This window comes from Acinonyx jubatus, chromosome B2, assembly GCF_027475565.1.
Source record: "Acinonyx jubatus isolate Ajub_Pintada_27869175 chromosome B2, VMU_Ajub_asm_v1.0, whole genome shotgun sequence".
NCBI lineage: Eukaryota > Metazoa > Chordata > Mammalia > Carnivora > Felidae > Acinonyx > Acinonyx jubatus.
The window spans coordinates 44,241,144-44,268,790 of record NC_069385.1 but is presented as its reverse complement, the minus strand read 5'-3'; the positions used below and the strand labels follow the sequence as shown (position 1 = coordinate 44,268,790).

Genomic DNA, 27,647 nt, shown 5'->3' with positions numbered 1-27,647 from the left:
GGGCTCCAATGTTGGGTGCTTAGATATTTACAATTATTGTGTTTTGCTGGATTGATTCCTTTATCATTATGTAACGTCCTTTTTTTTTTTTTAATCTCTTGTTACAGTCTTTGTTTTAAAGTCTATTGTTTGATAGATGTATTGCTACTCTCATCTTTGTTTTTATTTGTATGGGATATCTTTTTCCATCCTTTCATTGTATGTGTTTTTAGGTCTAAAGTGAGTCTCTTGTAGGCAACATATATGTAGGTCTTTTTCCTTTTTTTTTGCAGCCAGTATGGCAATTTAAAATTCTAAATCAAATCATGCTATTTATTACATGCTCAAGATTCTAGAGGATTGAGTTGAATTCCTTACTAAGCATTTCAGGCCCTTTGTAGCACAATGGAAAGAGCACAGCTTTTAACCTTTACTAGTTGTATGCTTGTGTTTTTCATTTGAGTTGTTAATTAAAAATGTTGAATTCTAATAAAAGGCTAGATGCTCAAGGAATGGTTGCTCTCTTATGCCATGTTCTCTAGCCCTTACACATTGGACCCATAGGATTGCACTTAATTCTCTGGATGTAGCTGGCCTGTTCTTTCTTGACACTTGCACTAGTTTGTATGTGAAACAACCCTGTCCCAGGTCTGGTTAATTCTTACTCATCTTTCAGTATTACAGCTGGGTACCATTTCCATGTCAAGCTTTCCATGTCACCATTTAGGTAGAATCAATCACTTCCTCCTCTCTGTTCTCATGGTACACTCCATAAATGTTATTTGTGTGCCTTCTGAGGTTGCTTAAAAAAGAAAAAGTGGTCCTTGGCTATTTTAGCAAGTATATGCTTAGCTCTTTGAGAACAGATGTTCATCATCTCTGTATATCTGTGTCTAGCACAGTCACCTGCATGAGTACTAATCATCAATTCCTTGGTAAATAATCTCCAAATAGCAGATATATACAAGTTAGGTATGGGAATAAGTGCTTATAACTAGATTTGTTTTCTGAAATAAGCATCAACCACTTTTCTTAGAAAATTTACTCTCAGTTGAAGAAAAAAATTCAGAGCAAGTATTTTACATAAACTTTTTTTTCCAGGATAACTTATAAGAACATGCCAACTGTGCACACTCATACACAGTGGTTTGTTTCTTGAAGATTTGGTGACGATTAAATAACATGATCTTTCTACTGCCCCTGAGCACAGGGTCTGACACATAGTAACCATTTAAAAAATTGGTCTTTGTTGTTGTTACAATCATTCATAGACCAGGTATTTGTATTTATCTTGTTCACCCAGATTTTTCTAAAATCTACATTGCTTAATCAACTAAATTTGGCACTCCAGTTGTTGAGTAGTAGTTGAGTCCATGTGTCAGTAACAAACTAATTCCTAAGACAAATTACGATAGAACTGTCTCTACCAAATAGCCTTTGGCCATAAATATTAATCATAGATACTAACTGTATTAGAAGCTCTAGATCCCCAACTATCAGAATAGTAAAATACACTATAAATAAGTCAGCAGTATTTTCTGTAGTTGAAAATCTACAATTTCCATAAGTGTTTTCATTATAGTCTTGTACATTTAGAGGACACAGTTTATATTATACATGGTAATGGAACAAATGAGTAGATTTACCTATCCTGATTTTGTTTTGATTATTGAAGTCAAATAATTTGATATTTTGTTATTATGCAGGAAAACTTTTTTCAGAAAACACTTTTTGGGTAAGTCTTACCTAGAATTAAAAAATACTTAAAAACTCAAACTTACTAGAAAAAAATGAAAAGCACTGTTTGTTCTAATAAAATTTATTATGCAGTAATTACAAAGGTTAAAGACTCCTCCATCTCAAATAAAAATAACTGTTATAATTACACACATAATATAGTAGAGTGATTCCAGTAAATATCACAGGAAATAGCGTATTTGCAAATTGGAGAGACAAATACTTTCTCATTCACAGTGTCTGACATAGGAAAGCCTGTTCACATAATGGTCTGTGTAAGGTCATGCTCTTAGGAACAGTCCACACAGAGCTGTTGCCAACACTACTCTTTCAGAACGTGAAGTACCGGGCAAACCACTCCTGGCGCTGGGGATCGGGAGAAGCCACCGGGGAAGCTTCACTCTGAGGAGGACTGAATTCATAAAAAAAGAGAGACATGTAACCCAGCATTAAGCTGTTTTGCAAAACGAAGGGAAAAGCACAAAAAAACACCAGTGTAGATGACCACAAGTGGTTCCCTGCATTAGATGTGTTTTGTAGACCCCTCTACACTAGATTGGGTTCTCCACTCCATGAGAGTGTAGAGTGCATCAGCAGCTCAGATGAAGTCAGTTAAGGAGGAGCCACATCAAAACAATTACAAAAAATTACAAAAAAACCCCCAAAATCCAGACAGTTGAGAAAAATAATGTCACCTTCTTTGAATAAAGAAAATTCAGGGGGAATTGTCAGAAATAAGAATAAGATAACATTCCTCTTTTTCAGCACCTTTTCTTCTAGCTAATTAAAATTTCAGAATCTGACAGAAGCATTTGGTTTTTACAGATGTGTCCTCAAATATAACTAACTTAAGTAACCAAGCCATGGTACAGTTTTTTTACTACATGTATATTTATATTGAACTATCATAATTCCATAAGCAAATACTCTAGGGGGAAAGGAGTACCATTCAGAAGCCAGTTTCCCCTCCATCTTCAAAGTTCAAATTTATACTTAATTCTAACTAAAGAGTCTTTGGGCTAGTTGAGAAAATAAAAGAATCCCTACCGTCTTTGGGGGAAATTACAAGGCACGCAACAATGTGTAATGGAAACTCCAGTAGTCATGTTCCTTGAGCTCATGCACATGCATCTTACTGATACCTGAACATACCCATGCACAAGGGAAAATAAGCAACACAAAATATTTAGCAGGAGACACATTCAAAACATATTTGACTATTTTCATTCTTGCTATTTTTTCCCTTTAAAATAATTTGTCATTAACTATGTAATCACTTACCCTAGAAAAAGATAGTCTACCTGTAAGGCTATTACTGGTGACACAGCTGAGATTTAGTAGGAATAAGTTAAACAGTAAATTTAAAGCAGCACAGAATCAGTAAGGTAAACATTTACCAAAAACCAGTACTTTCTGACTTTATTTAATGGATAAACAATTGGGTTTCATTCAAATTCTCCTTGTGAATACATTTAATCAAGTCCGAGTTTAACTTAAAATTGGAACGTCAATGGTAAAAATTTTTTTTTATTTTTTGCTTACGTAGATCATGAAGTTCCCAGAGCTTACGTATATTTTATTTTGGCAGTAAGCATATATATTTGTAAATAAGCCTGGCAAACAAGACAGTGAAAAAATATAACAGAAATAAAAAATAATTTAAAGTTCTGTAATAAAGATGATTAGTGAAAAAATTGGCTACAATACTCAAAATGAAGCAATTATCCATAAATATTAAGAATTAGCACTTCTTTCAGTATATAGAAAAACTGACAAGAAATTTTAAAAAATCTTAAGAGCCAAAAAGAAGTTCTCTAGAGAAGTGATAAATATATTTTGAAAAGATTTCACAGTAATATGTTTTTTTCCCTAGGCTGTCCTTAAAGTAGTGAATTTCTGCAATGTAAGAAGGTAAATTTCTCAGGTTAAAAAAGAAAAGAGAAAAAAAATCATTGGTGAGACGGGGCTCACCTCAAAAATGTCTTGGGCTCTTTAGGTGGCACTGGCTGTGGAAGTGGTTTGCTGCTGTTGAACTCGGTATCGTGGACTGGAGAATTAGGAATGGGAGCCAGGCGGTTAGGATGTCCGTTGCCCACTCCACCAGATTCCAGAGCACTTAGATTGGGAACACTCACAAACCTGTTTGTTGGTGATTTGTCATTCTTCTTCTTTTGCTGCATTAAAAATAATACATGTGAGGATAGTCCCTGTATAAGGACAAATGAGAAAATAGGAATAGTAGAAGATATAAATTTGGCATGGAAAATTTTCGGAAGCTTTACATTAAATTGGGATGTTAAAATGAACCAGTGTCACCCAAAGTGTGGTCTGGGGATCCTTGGAGGTGTTCTTTATCTACATGGAATCCTCACAGACAGACATGCTCCTGGGCCAGAAAAGAATGAGGATTGGTGTTCATGGGGAGGGGAGGAGATGGAAAGAATGCCAAAGGGTAAAGAAAACTGTGAGGAAATGGGGAAGGAGCAGGTCTTGAAGATACCACAAGGCTAAACGGATTTGGGCTCAAACTAGGAGAAGAAGGTATAAAGTTAAACAGTTTTAAAGAGATGTCCGTGAACTTTAGCCTTCTGTCAAAGGGAGGCAGTCCTTGTCTGGAAAAAAGAGGAAGTGAAAAAATACTTGGCACAGTAGTTTGAAACATATTCCACATTCCCACTTAAGACCCAAAGCTGCCTTACAAGAGAAAATTAAGTCTGCATAATTAAATCTCATTTCCCAGTTGGTAGTATCACTAATTGGCTCATAATCTTTTAAAAGCATTTAAAGGATATAGAACAAAAGAGATCCATCTTTTTTTATTTTCTAGTTGGTCTTTAAAATCAGACAGCAAGAGGAATATAATCACAGAGTATCAAAACCTATCAGTTTACAAATCATTAACTTAAGTCTCTATTTTATTCGCACTCATCTTGCTGTGCAGAATAAAAATTCACAAGTTGCAAGATATTTTTAATACTCTCATCTTTTACTAAATGTGTACTAGTTAAATTTATGAAATATTTTTCTGCAAAATGATTTGAGTGCTTTAAAAAAAAAGCCTAATTGGCCTTTTTCCTTTATTTACAAACTAGTATACTTGCTATCTACAGATTGCCCTCTGTCATATTCTGTCAGTCATGGAGTCTCTGACAAAGAGTCTTTAGCATAACTGAAAAAAGAAAGGATATCTTCTAGAATCACAATATTAGTGAAAGGTGAAGTCATTCAAAAATTAACAAAGATGTATTGTGTGCATTTTCTTGTTCTGGTCACCAGAGGGCATTAAATAAACCCATTTAAGGTTACTATTTGAAGAAATAAAAAATATTGTTATTATAAAAGTTATTGGCGTTATTATAAAAGTATTATTATAAAGTTCTACGGTAATGGTTTTATAGCTAAAACTGTAATTCCGCAAAATATATTAGAAATATTTTCCTTTTTATTATCTTGTTTCAGCAAGTCTCATAATCTTGCTCTCTAATTAAAAGCTTATTTCATCCTAAATTATGGACTTAAAAACTGAAACTAACTATATTAATTCATTCACCAATTATTTACTGAGAACCTTCAATGTGCCAGGCAGTATTTTAGGCTCTGAAGCTATATGCCTCCCTACTTTAGTCATTCTGTTTCATAAAACATTTAAGTCACTCTATGTTAAAGGTTTAAGTTTAAAGTTTGGAGCACTTTAACTTGTGAAGGAAGGATAGAATCCCATGTTCTTAACAGAGTAGTTCTTATGAGCTTTGAAAGCAAAAGTTTCTGGCTAAGGGCCTAATAGAAATTAGGCATGATGGTCAAATTAATTAAATCTGAATCAAAAGACAGCTTTACCACTACTACTTTATTTCTATTACTGATGTCTTCCAGAAGATATAGAAGTTCCTGTGAAGCCAATATAATTATTTATTCTTATTTGCTTTATTCACTTACCTGTGGTAGCTTATAGAATATGTGATGAAGTTTGCAACTGAACAAGTATTTATTGATTACCTACTATACCCAAAGCACTATGAGGGGAGCCATAGGAAGCTGGGGTACAAAGATGTGTAAGACTTAGCCATGTCCATCTCATTTGTCTACAAGGCTCTTCTATCTGTCCTAAGAGAGTAACAAAGATGGCCCCAAAAATGGGTCATCTTCAATTTTAATTGTCATGAGAGGTCCTAAGACTGAGAGAAGTAAAGCCTTTTTCCAAAGACTGGTAGGCAACAAAATACATGTCCAATGCAACGTCCATTAAGATGGCAGGCCTTAGGCTTTACGTTAGGGAGAGCTGTTGTGTATACAGGGCTGGAGTACCTTTAGGATCCCACAGAGAACAGTGAACACCAAGAAAATGACAAGAAATTATCCTGAGGAGATTTCAAAGTTAGTTTTCTTTGGGGATATGAAAAACAGAATGGTAGAAACCAAGGGTTTATAATTAATAAAATGTTTTAAGGAATAAGAATTCTCAACAAAAATATTAGCCTCGTTCAGTGAAAATGTATACATAAAGAATTCATAGATTTTAGTCCTAAATATTAAATTGAAAACATTGTTTGTAAGCTTTATCCTATGCTGCTCTAAATATTAAAATTTTTTAAGCAAGTTTTAAACTACATCCCTATTTTATGGTGTTTACAGCACATACCTTAGTCAATGGATTAATAACACCAACAGAAGGGCTTGAGTTAAACATTTTGTTGAAGTTAGTTTCTCGATTGACTAATTCCAGCTGATAAAATTTATTATCCTCCTATGCAAGAGAATTATAAACGTCACTTAGACATTTTCTATTGAAAATTTAAAACTGTAATGTATAAATGCCATTCCATTCAAAATTTAATATAAAACCTGAAGATTTATATACCTTGTTCATCAAAGATTAAAAAAATTTTTTTTAATGTTTATTTTTGAGAGAGAGAGCGAGCGAGCGAGCATGAGCAGGGGAGGGGCAGGAGAGAGGGAGGCACAGAATCCGAAGCAGGCTCCAGGCTCTGAGCTGTCAGCACAGAGCCCCACGCGAGGCTCACTCACAAACCGTGAGATTGTGACCTGAGCCAAAGTTGGATGCTTAACAGATTTGGCTACCCAGGTGCCCCAAAGGTTTCTAAATCTGATTGCCAGTGTCTTAAGGACTGCTGGTGGGATGGTTATCAAAACCTTTCAATACCCTATGCTTTGAGACTCTTCTCTACCCTTTATTTTTTTTTAAAATATGGAACGCTTCACGAATTTGCGTGTCATCCTTGTGCAGGGGCCATGCTAATCTTCTCTGTATTGTTCCAATTTTAGTATATGTGCTGCCGAAGTGAGCACCTTCTGTACCCTTTAATAACTTTTCCCTTCAAGATTGGATCGAAATGGTTTCCTTGGTCCCATCTCTATTCCAAACTGCTGGCTGTGCAGTTTGAACATGCTTAACTTACATTCATGGAGTTGTGTGCATGGTTTTGTTGTTTCTATAAAGGTGATACTGATACAGCATTATCTTCAGTACTGCAAATACATTTCATCTTGCTTAATCTCCTCTCTGAAACCTCAATGTTCAGTTGACTTTTGAATAATACAGGTTTGAACTGTGTGGGTACATTTACACACTGATTTTTTTTTTATAAATACAGTACAGTACTGTAAATGTATTTTCATAGTGACATTTTTCTTTCTAGCTTACTTTATTATAAGAATACAGTAATAATACATATACAAAATAAGTGTTAACTGACTTTGGTATCAGCAGGGCTTCCAGTCAACAGTAGTCTATTAGTAATTCAGTTTTGGGGGAATCCAGTTATGTGTGGATTTTCAACTGTGCACAGAGTTGGTGTCCCTAACCCCTGCATTATTCAAGGGTCAGCTGTATTACAGCAGTGGTAATCACTGACCAGAGAAACAGTGACCTACATAGAGATAAATCTTTGCCTTTCGTGTGACCAGTATATGTCAACTGAACAACTAAACTTTAGGAAATAAATACATGAGTGTGAAATGCAGGACTGTGCTCTAGTAGAACTAGATTCTTCATTCCCTTCTTAGTTACCACTACATTTGTATCATTAATCTCAGCCCACGTGCTTCAGAGTCCACAGAATCAGGGTATAGTGGAAAGCGTGTAGAACAACCCTTAGCTGGATTCCTAGTCTGTCACCAACTAGGTGTTGCTTTGAGTTTGTTTTATTCTTTGAAGTCTGATACCTATCCTGTTATGAGGATAAAATACAACTATATCTGTGACGTATGCTAAGAACTGGAAAAGCTGTTTCTACCATGGATGAAATATACTTAATATATTTGCTAATAACTTCATGTGTGGAATGTAATGTAATCAAAGCAATCTATGAGGGCTGTGCTCATGTTCACAATGCCTGGGAAATCTTGCCAATGTCTGCTCCTGGCTCCATAATGAACCCCAATCTATGACCTGCTGCTTTTGGCAGGAACTTCTAGTCCCAGCCAACAGGATAGCTTTCCTAGATGCTAACATAGATAAGTTAAAGAAAAAGGACTTCAGAAATAAATGCTTCTAGGCTCTCTTTTCATGCTAATGTCCACAGTTTTCAGTTGAGGAGATCAGTGAGCCAATAGAGTGATTAGCATCCTATTTTTAGTTTTACTCTGAAAGATTTTTCTTTTTTAGTGATAGTAAAAAACAATACTTTAATTATGGATCAGAAGACTCTAAAATGTTTCATGATTTATGAAACATTTGTGTATTTCTTATTCTTGAGGAATAATAGCTTCAATGAAGGCAGTCTATTTATTGTTAAATCTGTGTTTTCTTCTCTGATGGACTGGTCAGAGACCCTAACACCTCAGTTTGGACCGAGACTCTCAAGAGAGAGCCTGAAGCCTTTCTTAGAACCCTAACAAAATGGAACCCTTTTCCCATGGAATATCCCTTTGGATCAGGGTAAGTTAACATGACTAACTGGAAGTATACGGTACAGGATGATGCATGCATGTGTTGACTCTTCTTTCCTATCCAACTCTAATTCTACATGAACAATATGTATATTGTTCATATAGTATATTAGCTGTACATTGTATACAACTTCAAACGTATATTAACTGTACATTGGCAATGACATATTATTTAAACATATGTCCTAAAAAAGACTCTTAAAAAACTACTGAAAAGCAGCACAATCCCTTTACCCTAATACCAAATTAAAAATTTTTAATTACTTTGTATTTCTTAATTCATGAACATTTTAATAAACTTTCAATCACAATGCATATAGTTTATACTTTCAATTTTCACTTAGCATTACTTAATACTTTTCCATGTTTTGCAAACCCACAGTCTATTGATTACTAACATGGTTACAACCTCCCCCTCCCCCCGCAAATCTTACAATTAGTTTCTTTATGACTTGGTCTCTTTCTGTAAGCATGGCTTTTAATTCTGTAATCATCTGTATATCTTCTGGTTTTGATTCTCTCATTAGATATTTTTCTTCCATTTCTTCTAGTCTGAAAACAAGAAACCTTTAGTTCATTGATAGGACTCACACACATCCTTTTTAATACCTGCAGTTTTCAAAATAGTCCAGCTGAACACATACAAAATTTAAAACCAAACTTTTTTCCTTAAAACTTTTCAGAATAACATGGTTGCCTCAATAGCTTATTAAAGCTATTAAAGCTAAAATAGCTTATTAAATAGCCTTATTAAAGGCTCTACAGGGTAGATGATGTTTATTAAAGACTTTGCAGGTTACTTTTGGAAGAATTCACTCATTGTAAGTCATTCAACAGTGTGTGGGGATGAGGTGAGGTAAGTTCTGTAGAAGAAATGATATATTGAATAATACCTCTAAATACAGGTTTGATGCTGGAATTGCAGGCTCACTATCAGGAGAACTTACCAAAATTATACTCCTGTGTGATGACATAAGGATTGGTAACATATCGAAAAGGGACAAGGTACAAGAAAAGATACAGAGGAAAGGGAAACAAAGGACACATATAATAACATCATTCTTTTTCGGTTTATGGGAAACTCAATGTAAAAATTCTGTATTATCAGCTAATACATTACACTGTAAAAAAAGTACATCAGATAATTTCATTTTTCCCTTTTTCTGCCCTGAATGAGACGAGAAGGCAACAGGACTGAATGCCACTGAAGACTCCAGGATAGAGGCCACCCTTTATGAGCAGAGGCTCCATAGACCATGCAGGGTCCAAAAATATAGGACAAGGCAGAATGAAGAGGATGCAAATGGAAACTGCTACAGAAGAAGTACTTTCAATTTTAGAAAATTTAAATAGAACGACTTAAAAATTCACTCCTTTGAAAATAAAAGGATAAAAATTAAGCTCAATAAAATCATGGTGGATGAAGACACACAGAAAAACTTATTCACTCAACAAATACTGAATAACTTCTAGACAATCTGTCTTCTAGGATTCTGTGATCTACTCCCACCCCCTAATTCTAAAGGGGTACAAGAATCTCTGTGTACTTTAGGAATTTTAGTAAACTCCTACACTAACTCACTCCAAGCTAAAGTTCTAATCTAGAGGGTTTAGGGAGGTGTGTGGGTGAAGGGAAGTGTGGGGTTAGGAAGGGGCAGTCTCAGAATCAGTTGGTCTTTGTCAGTTCAGTTTGAGGTTAGTTTCACTGTCTTTACTTTTGTTCTTTTGTGACCATGCAGACTGAGTGAAAGATGTGATTTCACTGGGCTCACATAAAGGGACTTGCATTTTATAGTGATACAGTGTTTTAAGGGCAACAGTTTTAAGAAGCTTGAGAAACAATAATCCAGTCAAGGAAAAAGGCATTGGGTTTAATACTGGAGTAGCCACAAGATGTCACTGTAGAACTTTATCATTAAACACAAAACACAAGATTTTTGAATTGCTTCCTGCAGCTAAACAAGAATACTTGGCAGTAAATGATCACTAAAAAACTCAATTTAACACCTTATTTAAAACTATTATGGAAAAAAAAAACCCAAAACAGAACAAAATTAAAAAAAATAAAACTATTATGTCTATTGTTTTAGTTCTAGTACAATGAGAAGTTAAGGAAAAGTAAGTCTAAATCACTTACAACCCGTGACCCATCTTTTTTGCTCTGAGCCTCAATTCTAGTGTAAGTTCTCATTTAGGTAAAGCATGCTTTACCTACAAAACTGTCATCAGTTAATCCTCTCCACAAAATGACTTTCTCTCTCTCTCTCTCTCTCTCTCTCTCTCTCTCTTTCTCTTTCTCTCTCACACATACACACCTTTTAAAAGATACCTGGATATTAAAGGGAAAAATAATTGATTAAATTGAAGAAACCATTCATATAAATATAAATGGGAAAGCATTAAAGGAGAGAACAAGTAAAATGATCTAGATTTAACTTGCAAATATATTTCCAGAATTACCAAGTCTTTCAAAATCCTAACAGGAAGAACCCTTGGTATTACTCTGATCCATTTCAAGCCAACGCTGGTCAACAATCTCTTTCTTCAGTTGCCCCTGTGAACTCTAGGCCAGCACTGCTTCCTAAAGACTAGGTGTGAACAACTGGTGGTACAGGAAATGATCTTAGTTTTATTCTCCTTTAATCTTTCTGGTCACAAGAAGGAAAAAAGTCACAGTTTTGTTCTATGTATCTTAAATGGCCTTAATAACATATGCTTATTACCCTACTTCATACCACTTGGGCAGGCCTGCAGCATCAGATAGTAGCTAGGATCTAATAACGTTGTATTTTCACAGAATTTACATTTGTATAATTACAGCCTAGCTTCTATTTCTTTATTTACTTATTTTTAAAGTTTATTTATTTTGAGAGAGAGAGAGAGAGGGAGACAGCATGAGGGGGGAGGGCCAAACAGCTCTGCACTGTCACAGCATGGAGCCCAATGTGGGGCTCAAACTCAAGAACCCACAAGAATGGTAAGGATGCTTGACCAAGTGAGCCATCCAGGTGCCCCAGCCTAACTTCTATTTAGAAAAATGGATACAGGGGCGCCTAGGTGGCTCAGTTGGTTGAGCATCCAACTTCAGCTCAGGTCATGGTTTGTGGGTTCAAGCCCCCTGTCGGGCTCTGTGCTGACAGCTCAGAACCTGGAGCCTGCTTCTGATTCTATGTCTCCCCCTCTCTCTGCCCCTCCCCTGCTCACACTCTGTCTCTCAAAAATAAACGTTTAAAAAAAAAAAGAAAAATGGATATGATTTTTCAGTAGTGATAATGGTTTTACTGCAGAAATAATCAAGTTTTCCTGTTAAATTTTTTAAGTTATAATAAGTCAATTAAAAATATGAAAACCGTATCAAAGGTAGCTGGTAGCCAGAAATGACCAAATTCTGAAAGGTTAATAAAGCCTGGGAAACACTGCCTTGAGGGGAAATGTACAAGTTTGTATAGTCTTTTACTCAAAATACAGATTCACATTAAAAGTAATACTGAGAACAGAAGACTATGGGGGAGGAGAAGGGGGAAAAAAAAGTTAAGGGAGACAGCCAAACCATAAGAGACTCTTAAAAACTGAGAATAAACTGAGGGTTGATGGGGGGTGGGAGGGTGGGGAGGGTGGGTGATGGGCATTGAGGAGGGCACCTGTTGGGAGGAGCACTGGTTGTATGGAAACCAATTTGACAATAGATTTCATATTAAAAAAATTTTTTAAAATTAAAAAAAGTAATACTAGAGAAAACATACTAGAAGAAAGTAATACTAAAAGTAAAACATATATAATTACTAATTAGGTCACTGTTGGATTCTCCCCAGGCATGCATGCCCTGATTGTTTTTGGCTCTGGGAATATATAGGTCAATGTCTAGGGTTCCTGAACAACACAAACCAAAAATATGAATATATAAAAAAGCTGTATAAAACATATAAAAAACTTTTCAAGGTGGCAGTACTCCTATGCTTTATAAAAATAATTGACAAAGTCAGCAAATTGAGATTATAGGCCAAACAGTATTGGCACACATATATTTTAGAATTTTAACTATATAAAAATAAACTATTATACCATCCTTCTCTACAGTTTAAGGAAAGGAAATACAATAATTGAAGAAGTTTAATGTTGAACCTTTCTTTCCCCATAATTTATGGGCACAGACTACTATCTCCGTACCTCACAAAACTTATGAACACAACCTGAATGGTAATTTAAAAATCAAACAACAACAACAAAAGATGATTAGAGTAGTATAGATAAAAGAACTCTTTTATCAACAACTTTTAAAGAGTGGTAATTCCAATATGGTGGAGTGTTTTTTCAATTAGGGATTACTTACCTACTTAAAGGCCCCATACAGAAAACTCAATGCTTCCCCCAAGAAGAAACTCCTTTTGTTTCAGTACAGTGAGAAGTTAATGTAAACTAGACAATCAATAATAATCTCTGAACTCCCCTTTTTGCATAATAAAGATGTCATGACCCCACCCACGTTCTATATAGATTGATTTGGCTTAAAATTCTTTAAAACAGCCATTCTCTCATTTGTTCCTAAAACAAACAAAAACTATGACATATTAGACACAAGGGTTTTACTACTATCCCACTCAGGAAAATAAAATAGTTTCTATAGAGTATCAGAAAATCTAAGACTTGAGTACCTAGCACTAGAGTGGGGTTTTCTAGTAATCATTCCATAACTACAGAACTCATCACCATTTCTACAATGTTTAGAGGGTACCTTTCCATTCTTTAAATTTCCATTCCCCTCTTCCCTGAAGTCCAAACAGGGTTTGGGGCAGGAACAGAAATAAAGCTTCCAGCTGCTCGAGAGGCCCTTCCACTTCAGGCTTCAGCCTGACCCATAATGCTGCAGCCCTTCCACTACCACCCACTTCTATGATTCCACAGGGCTTTTCCAATTTCAAAGACTTAAAGTTAGCATGCAGTTGATTAGGAACTTCACTAAGGTGTCCGTAGTCCTTTGCAACAGGCTAAGAATAGTTCAAATGTTGTCCCCCCAGCTCCTTAACCTGGAATGCAGTCTCCCTGCTCATCACCACTGATGAAGGCATTCAGCAGATCCAAGCACGCTGCATTTAAGGATATGGGGCAGAAATATCTCAATTGTCTAAAATTGTGCTTTCCAGGGTTGCCTGGGTGGCTCAGTTGGTTAATTGTCTGACTTTGGCTCAGGTCATGATGATCTTGCGATTTGTGAGTTTGAGCGTCGCATCGGGCTGAAAGCCTGAAGCCTGCTTCGGATCCTGTGTTTCCCTCTGTCTCTATCCCTCCCCTGCTTGCAAACTCTGTCTGTCTCTGTCTCTCTCAAAAAAACAAAAACAAGAAACTGTGCTTTCCCAATATGGTAGCCACTAGTCCATACGTGGCTATTTATATTTATATTAATTAAAATGAAATTAAAAATTCAATTCCTTGGTGGCACTAGCCACAATTCAAATGGTCAACAGCCATTGTGGCTAGTAACAACTGTACTGGGCAGAGCAGATACAGGACATTTTCGTTATCATAGAAAAATCTGGGCAGTCCTGGTCTAAATACATTTATTTCAGTGTGTGTTTGGTTTCAACTAAAAGAGTAAATACCTAAACTAGAGACTAATTGTATGATAGCAGTTTTCTGGTGGAAAAAGAAATACAGTTGATTAACATGGATCTAGCTGAAGTCTAAAACAAGTGGTAGATCTAGAAAAGCAGATCAAATATCTGACTCATGAGTAATACTAATTCAATTAAAAATTACCATAATTAGCAAAACTAAGTTATTTACTATCTACTGAAAATTCCTAATGTGTAAAACCATATAAAACAGAATAAAGTAGAAACAAATCTTTAATCTTTGTAAATTAACATTCCTAAGGAGACAGGACACATGGATAGACACAGGTTATTTTTGTGAGCATGTTTTTTCAGACTGTGAAGAGGGAGATACCAGGATTTCAGTCTCTGCCCAATGAGTAACACTGAGGCCAGGAGAAGGGAAAGCCAAGAGTGGGGTTTACTGTAACTAATTTTTGCAAAATGCCTAAGGTGATGGATGCACTCTTCTACATGGAAGATACCTGAGCTCTTACTGTAGCTCAAAAGGATTTAAATATTACCTCCAAAACCAGGAAACACCAGAAATCATCGTGACTGGAAAAATGATCTCACAGGTCTCCTCATCATTTCAAGTATAACTTCATAATGTGATAAATGTTAGAATTCTCAAAAAATGCATTCAGGAAACATTCAAGTGACTACTAATGCGAAAATCCTGTGTGTCCATTGCAGAGTGCTTCACTTGAGAAGCCACCACTGAAGTAAATACCAACAACTGGGGTCTGTTTTTTGTTTCAGCTGAAGTGAATGTGGTTGTATATGTTACATATATGTAACAAAAGCAACTATGAAGCTTAATCAGTTAAATGAATAAAACGTGAGGAGATATTTAGATGGGGATAGGTAATCAGGTAGTAACAACAGATTATTCTAGACTGTAGAGGAAACGTAACAGAATCTCAGAAGGAAACTGTCAGTGTGGTGGACACAGGTGGATAAGGCACAGTGACACTAGGAGTTTAAGTTTCACTTTGAGACTAAGGTTAATGGGATTAGTCACTATTTTGACTTTACTGAACTATGTGGAGATATTTACATATTTTTATTCAGCATTTTAAATTCACTGGAAGAAGATAGACTAAAGGTGAATAAACCATTTGCAGCAGCAGCAGTTTAGAGTAGATTAATTAATTCTAAAATAATTTAAGTTGGACCAGGGTTTAGGGCACAGAGATGGAGTGAATGTTATTTGCACATTGGCTATAAGAGTTTAGAAATGTGGAGAAAAGAGAAAAGCTATTAAATACTTTCTTAAAACATTAGGCAACAGTGATAAATCTTGGTTTTAACAATACTGGAGTTACTATGTATGAGTAGTAACTATCTGTGATGTTTAACTTGCACTAATTTTTCAAATCAATATTAAATGTTTGTATGAATTCCAACAATCTCTCTGTAGAGTATATTTTTATAGTTTTTGCTCTTCCCCACCTCCAATACCCTGTAATCCACTCTCTAGATGGAAGTACTGTCATTAAAATTCTGTATTTATTTTTCAAGATTTTTTGATATTTGTATATAAAATATGTATTATTAGTTTATGTATAGGATCATAATATTCCTTTTGGCCACAATATGCCCTTTGTATTTAATATTATATAATGGACATCTTTGGAGTTTTCACCATGGCATGTCGGTTCAAGATCCTGAGGGACAGGCTTTAGGCAAGGACTGTCCTAGCAGAACCAGAACAGTGGCAGCTGAGAAACAATCATTCAATTGCCTTATTCTCGTTAAATAAAATGTCATACTGCAATTACCATCTGGAATATAGCACTTATGTTTTCTTTTTTAAGTATCCCTTAATTAGATTTAAAAAGAATAGCTAATCTGAGGTTAGACACAGTCTCCTCAGTTTATGTCCCACATATGAATTTTCTTTAATATAATATGACTTACGACACTTGTAAAGCTGCATTTATTTCCTTGAGTAGCTCGTTAGTCTTATTAAAATCTGCCCGCATGATATTTTTCTCTCTGAGGTGGTCTGCTGTCATGACATCCAGCTCTTTTTCAAGTCTCTTGTTTAAATCTTGTTCATGCAACCTGTTTATTTTTGGTTAAGAAAATGTTATTCTGAAATCAAGCTTTCAAAACTTTCTATATTCTACAGATTTGAAATGGTTTTATGTATAATATAGAGAAAATTAATGGAAATAGCCTAAAATAACTTACTTTGCTCCTATCTTTGAGTTTGTTAAAGTTGTCTCCTTTAATGCTTTTTAAATTACATTTTATAAAGATTTTAGTTAATTGTATAGTTTCCAAAGTTAATGAGTACATACATATTATTCAAAATACCAACATTTTATCTATGTTCTAAATTACAGCCATCAACAAATAAAGGAGTGGTCTTCAATATCTACAAGAAGGCAGGCTAGTCATAAAAATAAGCATGTATTGCTAACTACTATTATAGCAGTCTTTCAGGTAACACTGTATATTCTGTCTGTTGTGATTAATGACATACCTCATCTGTTGGTTAGATTCACTTCGTATTCTGAGAATTTCTTTCCCCTTAAATTCCAATTCTTTGGTTAGGGCACTTATATTTTCATGAAGGTGCTGTACCTCCTTATCCAAGTCTGAGATGTGATGCTCTCTGTGCCTTAATTCCTCTTGTAGATCTGTTATTCTACACATATGTTCCTTACTCTGCAAAATACAAATAATTATTTTTTAAAGTAAGTTCTATGCAGAACTTGGACTCACAACCCCGAGATCAAGAATTGCATGCTCTACCAACTCGGCCAGCCAGGTACCCCTACAAATAATTCTTAAACGTATTCTAATATTTGCTTTCTGCATTTATCTAAAGGAAAGAAAATGACATACTGGAATGTCAAATGTAATGACCCTGCTTCGAAAGCAAACTGCTGAAAAAAATCTAAAGGCTCTTCTTTTTCCATATACATATGAAGTGTTTATATGGATACAGTTTATATGGATAATATCAGGGTGACAAGAGGCCCAAAAGACCATAAAATGCAATTTCCCACACATTTTACAGACAAGGAAACCAATACCCAAGAGATACCTGTTCAAGGAGGATGTATATGAATGGCAGAGCTCAAATTAGAATGCAGGGCTCCTACATACTCACCAAGTTATATGGGCTTACAGTAAAATGCTGGCACCACTGTCCTTTAATCTAAAAATTCCCTGCATCTAGGGAGGCCATCCCGACACACACATATCATATGGTTTAGAAAGCAGACTTTGTCTGCTTTGTGCTGATCTAACAGTTACCTTGTCTGAAAGATAAGCTCCCTTCCATATTCCTAGAAGTCACTGTTTTTCACAATGTCTACTAGATATTGTCAATTTCAGTGTCAGCATAGTTGAAGATAGAACTTCCCTCCATGATTATAAGGTGGCTCATTTAAAACTTCATAGCAATGAAGAGAAAATTTGAGCTGATCATTTAACATAGCTAAAGACTAACAAAGTAAAAGTCTTAAGTCTAAAAAATAATGGACTTCATTACACTATGCCTAGAAATCCTTCCACCTGGATAGACATATATTCAAGATCATAAATTCTCTAATTAAAGGAAGTACACTTCATTAAAGAGCGAAGTTTAAAAAGCATAAATATTACCTGTGCTAGAGTGGTATGGAAATATCTTTTTTTTTTTTTTTTGAGGACCTACTACTTCCATAGCTATGTTATCCAGCATGACTATTTAAATTCAAGTTTAAATGATTTAAAATTAAACAAAATTGAAAATCCTGGTCCTCGGTCACACTAGACATATTTGGCCCATGTGGCCAGTGACTACCACAGTAGATAGCAGATACAGAAGAGGTCCACCTATAGGCAATGCTGTTTTATGGTATTCTGTCTTTACTCTTTGTGTTATTCATATTTCATTGATTGCTTTCTCAGGATGCAAGTAAAATTCAATATATTCAATTAAAAAGTCATAAAATATAATTTTATGACCAATATAATAAGTCAAATTACCTTATTTCCCTTTAAAAATAAAGCTCTTCAATATAGGTAGTAAATAGTAACTAATGTAAATACTAGTTATTACAAAATTTTCAGAAAATTGTGAACATTCAGATCTATCCACATTTAAGGAATCATCCCATAACATGTTCTTCTTTACCTGTCTTCTGCTAATATCTACGCTTCGTTCTAATTCCATTTTAGCAGCTGCCAATTCTTGATGATGACTGTGCCGTAACAAATCAATTGCAGCCGCATGTTGATGGTTTAGTTCTGATCGTAAGGAAGCTGGAATCCGAGGGAAAAAAGAGCTTTAGTATATTGAAAAATATTACTGATACTTTACGTAAAAATTATAAAAGTCACAGAATATTGTTTTTAAAATTAGGACACTTGTATATGCCCATTAAAATATCATAGACTGTCATAGAATGTCATGAATTTAAAGGTCATCCAGCTTTGATAAGAACAAGAAAATTTTCATCTGCTCAATAGATCAAGGAATTTCCATATATGCTTTGAGTTTGGCAGTAAGGTGCTAATGGAAATGAAATATTTTTAACTTTTCTCATTCACTACTGGAATAACATCATTTTAGAGCTGAATAATACCACAACATATATTCATTTAGGAAGCAACTTCCCACCCAGGTAAGAATTCTTCCACAATATTTCTGAAAGATGTTAAGCACTGGCTGGTGAGTGCTCTTAGTGATTTGTAAATCATCATTTTTATTTGAATTTGAGATTATTTGATACAATCCACATTTACTGAATGTCTGGTACTATACTAAGGGAGAACAAAATATGACCCTGTTCTAATAACTGCATAGGCTACAGGGAAAGGCATCATGCCAGGGAATTAAGTGGAATATCAGAAATGAATATTAGTTATAAGGAAAGCACAGCAGTGGAAGCACCATTTCCTAGGAGAAGGAAATTAGGAATGCTATCACAAAGGAACTGTCACAGGGCCTCAGTCTATAGCACTGAGTAGGGGTTCTCCAAGTGGAGAAAGAGAAAAGCATAAATGAGAAAGGGATAAGATATGCAAAAGCAGAGAGAACCTAATTTATCAGGTAAACTATAGGAAGATGGTGTGGCAGATGCCCACAGAACATGTGGTCATACTGGAAAGAAAATGGAGCCCAGTCTGAGAAAGTTGTAGCATAAAATGCTTTTTACTTTATGTTTAGGTTCATGGTTCTCAGTCTGGGATATGTGTCGCAGTATATCTGAGGGACTTTTAGCGTATACAAATATCATCATCTGAAACATGAACTGTACTTAAAGATTTAGGGGAAAGTCATTACTTTCATGTTAATGCAAAGGAGATGTGAGTAAAATGCAAATTATATATTCTAAAGCTAAAACATAAGATGACTTCAAAGAAATGCTGTGCTTGTGGCTAGTCAATTTAGGCTCTTCCTGAGGCCTCCACATAGGGCATAAGTTTAGTCTCCCCTGGTATGAAGGGCGGCTTCAGTGGAAAAACTTGACAGGCAGTGAGGTGGTATATAGGAATCAGTGAAGGATTTAAAGTTGGGAAGTTACATGGTGAGATTTGAGTCTTACACAGATTAGCCAGACTGGAGTCTGAAGGATGAACTGAAGGAACAAAGATCAGCGAGAAGGTTATGACAATAACCCAGGTGAAAAATGATATGACTATGAAAAGTGGAGGAAATAACAGAATGTGGAAGCAAAAGAAAATAAGTTCTCCTAGCTTCCTGGCTTGGGCAACTGGGTAAACAGTGACAGTCTTAGTTAAAATGGAAGGTACAGGAATGGCAATACACTTTGGACTTGAGAAAGATGGTAAGCTAATATTTAAAAATATAGAATATAATTTACAATATCTAACTTTCTAATATGCAATAAGAAATAGAAATCTAATTCACAAGGAAAGGAGTTCAGTCTCGAAATACATATTTGGAGTCACTAGCACAATAGACAGTAGTTGGAGCCATAGCTGTGAATCCAATCAACCGGGAAAAGCCTGAAGACTGAAAAACAGACCAAAAGGCTGGGGACTAAAGATTGGGAAACAGCCATATTTAACAGATGCATAGAAAACAGGAGCAGCAAGTGAAGATTCTTAAAAAGCAGAGGTCAGAATGCAGTGCGGTGAGTATATGATCATGGAGACCAATGGGAAAAGAAGATTCAAGAAGGTCAAAGAGGTCAAATGATGCAGACAGAGCAAATATGATGAGAGCTAGTGAGAATATATGAATTTGGAATTTCATAGTTCAATGGTGACTTCAGGGACAGTAATTTCAATAGTATAAGGGGTGCAAAATGTAGACCTGAAGGATCCTGACAAAGGACTGGTACCTAGAATACATGAAGAACTCCCAAAACTCAACAGTAAAAATACAAACAATCCAGTTAGAAAAGATATACAGATGGCAAATGAATACCTGAAAACATGTTCAAAATAAGTAGCCGTTAGAGAAGTGCAAAGTAAAATTCACAATGAGGTAATACCACACTCCTATCTGAATGGCTAAAATACAAAACAGTGACATCAAATGCTGGTAAGGATGTGAAAGAAACTGTCACTCATTCATTGCTGGTGAGAATGTGAAAAGGTACAGCCACTCTGGAAAACAGTTTCTTAACTAAACCTACAATCATCATATGATCCAGCAACTCTACTCCTAGGCATTTATCTCAGAGAAATGAAAGCTTACTCTTATACAAAACTGAAAACACCAGATGTCCTTCAATGGGTAAAGAATAACAATTGTCCTTCAGCAATAAAAAGGGACAAACTATTGATACATACGACAACCTGGATGAATCTCCAGAGAATTATGCTGAGTGAAAAAAAAAAAACAATCACCAAAAGGTGATATGTTATTCCATTTATAACATTTTTTAAACGACAAAATAATAGAAATGGATAACAGATTAATGGTTACCAGGCATCAAAGGTGGGGAGGAAAGGGAAGTAGGTGTTGCTATAAATGGGATCCTCATGGTAATGGGAGTGTTCTGTGTCTTGACAGTATCAATGTCAGTATCCTGGTTGTGATATGAACTACAGTTTTGAAAGATGTTACCACTGGGGGAAACTGTCTAAAGTGTTCAGAGGATCTCTCTGTATTATTTCTTACAAGCTCATATGAATCTATAACTATCTCAAAATAAAAAAGTTTAATTAAAATCACAAAAAGTCCTTTTGTCAACAAAGAGGTATTTAATCAAGTTTCAATGGACTAAACAATAGTGCTAACACTTGGCCTGTTTCTACTTCTTTTCATACAGTTGTGGAAAGTCTGTGCTTCCCTTGGGCCAGAATTCTCCAAAGGCTACCTCTGCATTGGACTGTATGCTCCTTGTATGTAAAGACAGAGCAGCAGTTCACTTTTTAGTTCTCCTTGCTCAGCAGTTTCTGTAGCATGTAAACAGGTATTCCACAAATGTTTGATAAACATTCTCACGATGATTTTCACCCTGGCTATTGCAGTGTCTTGTCACAGAGGAAGAGGAGAGAACTATGACGACCTGGCCTAGGGCTCCCAGCAATAATAGAGATGATGTATTGGGTCAAATGGCTTTGCCTTTGAGGCCCAAAGTATTCACAACACTTTGGTCTTCTCTGTTTCCAATTCCTACTTAGAAAGCATATGCCACTGAAATGTGACAACATACAATAAAAACTTGTATTAAGAGATTTTGGGGAAAAAAACAAACAGAAGGAAAATGAGATGGTAGGAATAAAGTTACCAAACAACACCAAACCCCCCCACCCCCAAACTCTTTAAATACCTATGCAGTATTTCTTCAAAACTCAACTGATCTCTTCATAAGAAGGGTAGTGATTTGAACACTTCAAAGATTAAAATCCCAATAAAAAATATCTGAAAAATACCTAAGCAAAAAGTCAGACCTAAAGAGTTTTCTCATACAAACAAAATCCTGAAGTGGGAAAAAAAAAAAAAACAAAAACAAACAACCCATATGACTATCATGTCTAAGGACCTGTGGCTCCATACTTATCTACTCCTTTCGGTCACTGGAAAGTCAGGGCAACTCCATTTAGTCTCTTAATAGGTGGAAGCCCCAGTGAGTGCTGCTTACATAGCCAGAGTACGGAGAAAGGTGAGGGGACCTCACTTCATTGTGTTCTATCCATTCTACTCCTCCATACTCACCTCTTCATCTGATAACTTCAAATATGCAAAACACTTAGATACTCATTTTGGTGTGTCAAAAATTAAAAATAAAACTTTGTCATTTCATGTTGAATTTTAAAGAAGATACAAATAAATATGACAAGATTATAATCCTTTCAAAATACCAAGCATAGCCTTTCCTTCATCTTCTAATTCAAACCGAAGAGTCTGAAGTTCCTGTTCCATTTCTATCCGGAAGCCCTCCATTGACTCTCTATGTGCATCTTTTAATGACTGAAGCTCTGCAGAATGTTTTTGTTGTAAATGATTTTCAAGAGCCTAAAACAGGAGAAATGTATTCAATTTATTATGTTAGAATACAGGAAAGAAAATGAAAGCAAAATAAAAAATTGTGGGGGGAGGCAAAAAATAAATAAATTACTAAAACTCAGTTATTTAAGAAAAATAAGGCATTTTTAATTCATCTTCAAGGATATTTTATATATAAGATAACAACCATTAGAAACTAAATTAAAAGGGTCACTTCAGTAGAACAATCCTTATGAAACCAGTTGATCCAATGTATTGTGTTTAAATTGGGATGTCAGCCCTTTACCTAAGGTAGTTTTCCACTAAAGTCATTTTCTGAAGTTGTTGAGGGGTGTAAGGCACCTAAATGAACGAATATTTCCTCTGTGTGCACAAACTTAGGAAGAGAGGAGGAGGGCATTAACAAGAAAAGATCTCCTTCTGATCAGGAAAAGGCAGATGACAGATGGCTTTTACAACTCAAACCTTATCAAATATTTTGTAATGACTTTCTACAGGCATTTGGGAACAGAAGAAAATCTGTGAGAGTAGGGAACTGGAAAAGTAAACAAACCTCTCACATGATTAGTTCTAAAAGCCTAACCAGAGAAAATAGACTACATATATGTGGCTAAAACTAAGAGAAGTTATGTGGCCACGGGAGAAAAACAGAGCTCAGCGTACCTCAAGAATACAGACTGAACTGACAAGAAGGGTTTTTCTTACCATAATCTGAAACATGAAAGGTTTCTGAGAAAGATACCATGCTGTAACTAGGGCTATATTTCCCTAGCCATTACTCTAAAATCCTGTTTTTATAAGTTAATATTTGGCTACTTATGCTCACTGTTTCTCAAGTGTTTTATTTCTGAAAAATAAAGCACAGGTTTCTTTAAATATAGTAAAATATGGAACTTTTAATCTAGACAACTTTAGTTACTTAGGTAGCTTAGCTACCTAGTGATGCACAACTTTTGAAAAATGATTAACGTTCTAAAGAGACTGAATGTGTAAAATTAAAGTACTGATACAAGAGGTTATATGTTATTCTCATTCACAAATGATACCAACAAAAAGATTATTTAACAATCAGGTCTAATTGTGTGTGTGTGTGTGTGTGTGTGTGTGTGTGTGTGCGCGCGCGCGCACACGCGCACATGCACCTTTGTTAAGGTACAGATAACATACAATATTAGGTTCAGATACAACATACTGATTCAACATTTATGAACACTATGAAATAGTCACCAGAAGTGTAATCACCATCTATCACCATACAAAGTTATTATAATATTACTGACTATATTGCTTATATTGTACTTTACTACATCTCCAGGTCTTCTTTTATAATTGGAAGTTTGTACCCCTTAATCCCCATCACCTACTTTGCTCATTCCCCCCCTCCCCGCCCCCATCTCCTCCCATCTGGCAACCACAAGTTCATTCTCTGTATTTATTAGTCTGTTTAGGTTTTGTTTGTTCATTTGTTTTCTTTTTGTTCACTACATACAAGTGAAATCCGACAGTATCTGCCTTTCTCTGACTTATTTCACTTAGTATAATACCCCCCGGTCCACCCATGTTATCACAAATGGCAAGATTTCATTCTTTTAATGGCTGAGTAATATTCCATTGTGTGTGTGTGTATGAAAAGATACACACACACACACACACACACACACACACACACACACATCTTTATCCGTTGATCTACCGATGGACACTTAGGTTGCTTCTATATCTTGGCTATTTTAAATAGTGCTGCCATGAATACAGGAGTGCAGATATCTTTTCATTTTCTTCAGATAAGTACCCAGAAGGGAAATTGCTGTATCACGCAGGAGCTCTATTTTTAATTTTGGGGGGAACCTCCATACTGTTTTCCACAATGGCTGTACCAATTTACATTCCCTTTTCTCCACATCCTTGCCAACACTTGTTATTTCTTGTCTTTTAATACCAGCCATTCTGAGAGGTGATATCTCATTGTGGTTTTGATGTGCATTTCCTTGATGATTAGTGATATTGGGTATCTTTTCCTGTATCCATTGGCCATTTGTATGCCTTCTTTGGAAAATGTTTATTCTGGTCTCCCACCTGTTTTTTTAATGAGACTGTGGTTTTTTGGTGTTGAGTTCTGTAAGTTCTTTATATATTTTGAATAATTTTTTATTGGATAAATCATTTGCAAATATCCTCTCCCATTCATTGAGTTGCCTTTTTGTTTTATTGATGGTTTCCTTTACTAGCAAAAGCTTTTTTACTTTTAATTAAAAAAAATTTTTTTTCTTTTTTCTTCTTTTTTAGAGAGGGAGCAGGAGAGAGGGGCAGAGGAAGAGAGAGAGAATCTTAAGTAGAATCCATACCCAGCACACAGCCTGATGCAGGACTTGTTCCCATGACCCTGGAATCAGGACTGAGCCGAAATGAAGAGTTGTATGCTCAACTGACTGAGCCACCCAGACGCCCCAGGTCTTTAATCCATTTGGGGTTTATTTTTGTATATGGTATAAGAGAGTGGTACAGTTTCATTCTTTTGCACATTTTTCCGAGCATCATTTATTGAAGAGACTATTTCCCATTATATATTCTTGTTGTAAACTAATTGACCATGGGTTTATTTCTGGGCTCTGTATTCTGTTCCATTGGTCTGTGTTTTTGTGCCAGTACCATACTGTTTTGATTTCTATAGCTTAGTAGTATAGTTTGAAATCAGGAAGAGTGATAGCTCCAGTTCTGTTGTTCTTTCTCAAGATTACTTTGGCCGTTCAGGGTCTTGCAGTAATTCCATACAAATTCTTAGGATTATTTGTTCTAAATCTGTGAAAGACGCCATTGCATTTTTAAAAAATGAAATTGCTGTTTATTTTCAATTCACATTATATACACAAACATTAACTTCTGGGGAGAAGGGATTTTTTTTATTGTTTTTATATTAAACACTCAGTGCTCATCATGACAAGTGAATTCCTTAATCCCCATCACCTATTCCACCCATCTTCGAACCCATCTACCCGCCTCTGGTAACCATCCAGTTTGTTCTCTATACTTATGAGTCTGTTTCTTGGTTTGCCTCTAACTTTCATTTCCTTTTGCTCATTTGTTTTTCTTTTCTTAAATTTCACATATGAGTAAAATTATATGGTATTTGTCTTTCTCTGATTGACTTATTTCACTTAGCATTATAGTCTTTAGCTCCATCTATGTCACTAAAAAAGCAAGATTTCATTCTATTTTATAGCTGAATAATATTCCACTGGATATATATACCACATCTTTATCCATTCATCTATCAATGGACACTTGGGCTGCTTCCATATATTGACTATTATAAATACTTCTGCTATAAATATAGGGGTACATATATCCCTTTGAATTAGTGTTTTTGTATTCTTTGTGTAAATACCCAGTAGGGCAATTGCTGGATTATAGGGTAGTTTATTTTTTTTAATGTTTATTTTTTTGAAGAGGGCATGGGCAGGGGAGAAGGAGAGAGAGAATCCCAAGCAGGCTCCATGCTGTCAGCGCAGAGCCTGATACAGGGCTCAATCTCACAAACTGAGATTATGACCTGAGCCAAAATCAAGAGTCAGATGCTTAACTGACTGAGCCACTCAGGCGTCTCAGGTATTTCTGTTTTTAATTTTTTGAGGAACCTTCATACTGTTTTCCATAGTGGCTGCACCAGTTTGCATTCCTACCAATAGTTCAAGAGGGTTCCTTTTTTTAAAAAAGTTTTTATTTACTTATTTTTGAGAGAGAGAGAGAGAGAGAGAGACAGTACAAACGGGGAAGGGGCAGAGAGAGAGGGAGAGAGAGAATCCCAAGCAGGCTCGCACTACCAGCACAGAGCCCGATGCAGAGCTCAAACTCACAAACCATGAGATCATGACCTGAGCCAAAACCAAGAGTCACTTAACTGACTGAGCCACCCAGGCACCCCAAGGGTTCCTCTTCCTCCACATCTTTGTCAACACCTGTTGTTTCCTATGTTACTGATTTTAGCCATTCTGACAGGTGTGAGGTCATCTCTCATTGTAGTTTTGGTTTGCATTTCTGTGAAGATAAGTGATGTTGAGCATCTTTTTATGAATGTGTTGGCCATCTGTATGTCTTATTTGGAGGAATGTCTGTTCATGTCTTCTGCCTATTTTTAATTGAATTATTTCTTTTCTGGGTGTTGAGTCATAGAAAGTTCTTTTTATATTTTGGATACTAATCCTTTATTAGATATGTCATTTGCAAATATCTTCTTCCATTCAGTGTTTCCTTCGCTGTGCAGAAGCTTCCTTTTTTGATGCAGTCCCGAGCTTATTTTTGTTTTTGTACCCCTTGCCTCAGGGAACCTTTCTAGAAAAAAGTTGCCATGGAAAGTTGTCAAGAGAATTATTGCTGGTGTTCTCTTTTAGGATTTTTATGGTTTCAGGTTTCATATTTAGGTCTTTTTTTTTTTAATTTTTTTTCAACGTTTTTTATTTATTTTTGGAACAGAGAGAGACAGAGCATGAACGGGGGAGGCGCTGAGAGAGAGGGAGACACAGAATCGGAAACAGGCTCCAGGCTCCGAGCCATCAGCCCAGAGCCTGACGCGGGGCTCAAACTCCCGGACCGCGAGATCGTGACTTGGCTGAAGTCGGACGCTTAACTGACTGCGCCACCCAGGCGCCCCATGGTCTTTAATTCATTTTGAATTTATTTTTGTGTATGATGTAAGAAAGTGGTTCAGTTTAATTCTTTTGCATGTTGCTGTCCAGTTTTCTCAATACCATTTGTCAAAGAGATATTTTTGGATATTCTTTCCTGCTTTGTCAAAGATTAATTGACCAGAAAACTGTGGGTTTATTTCTGGATATTCTATTCTGTTCCATTCATCTGTATGTCTATTTTTGTGCCAGTCCACACTGTTTTCATTACTACAGCTTTGTAGTGTAACTTGAAGTCTGCAATTGTGATGACTCCAGTTTTGCTTTTCTTTTTCAAGTTTGTTTTGGTGATTTGGGATCTTTTCCAATTCCATAAATATT

General features: G+C 35.7%; 1 protein-coding gene and 1 non-coding gene across 10 annotated transcripts in view; both read right to left on the bottom strand.

Moving 5' to 3' along the window:
• Window positions 1-1,759: 1,759 nt before the first annotated feature.
• The window catches only part of FAM184A (family with sequence similarity 184 member A), a 121,462-nt gene continuing 95,574 nt past the window's right edge, over window positions 1,760-27,647 (bottom strand). The window contains exons 12-19 of one of the 9 annotated variants that reach the window (XM_027056999.2): window positions 22,500-22,653; window positions 18,352-18,479; window positions 16,708-16,892; window positions 16,137-16,283; window positions 9,060-9,177; window positions 6,356-6,460; window positions 3,688-3,923; window positions 1,760-2,858 (exon numbers count right to left, since the gene is read on the bottom strand). In XM_027056999.2, the coding sequence (XP_026912800.1) occupies window positions 2,849-2,858; window positions 3,688-3,923; window positions 6,356-6,460; window positions 9,060-9,177; window positions 16,137-16,283; window positions 16,708-16,892; window positions 18,352-18,479; window positions 22,500-22,653 (1,083 nt within the window). In that variant the 3' untranslated portion in view covers window positions 1,760-2,848. The remainder of the gene's footprint in view (window positions 2,859-3,687; window positions 3,924-6,355; window positions 6,461-9,059; window positions 9,178-16,136; window positions 16,284-16,707; window positions 16,893-18,351; window positions 18,480-22,499; window positions 22,654-27,647) is intronic. The other 8 variants (XM_027056996.2, XM_027056997.2, XM_027056998.2 and 5 more) reach the window with 8 other exon arrangements.
• Window positions 6,917-7,023, bottom strand: LOC113599022 (U6 spliceosomal RNA). Its single transcript, XR_003419762.1, has one exon. It is a non-coding gene; the product is annotated as a U6 spliceosomal RNA (small nuclear RNA).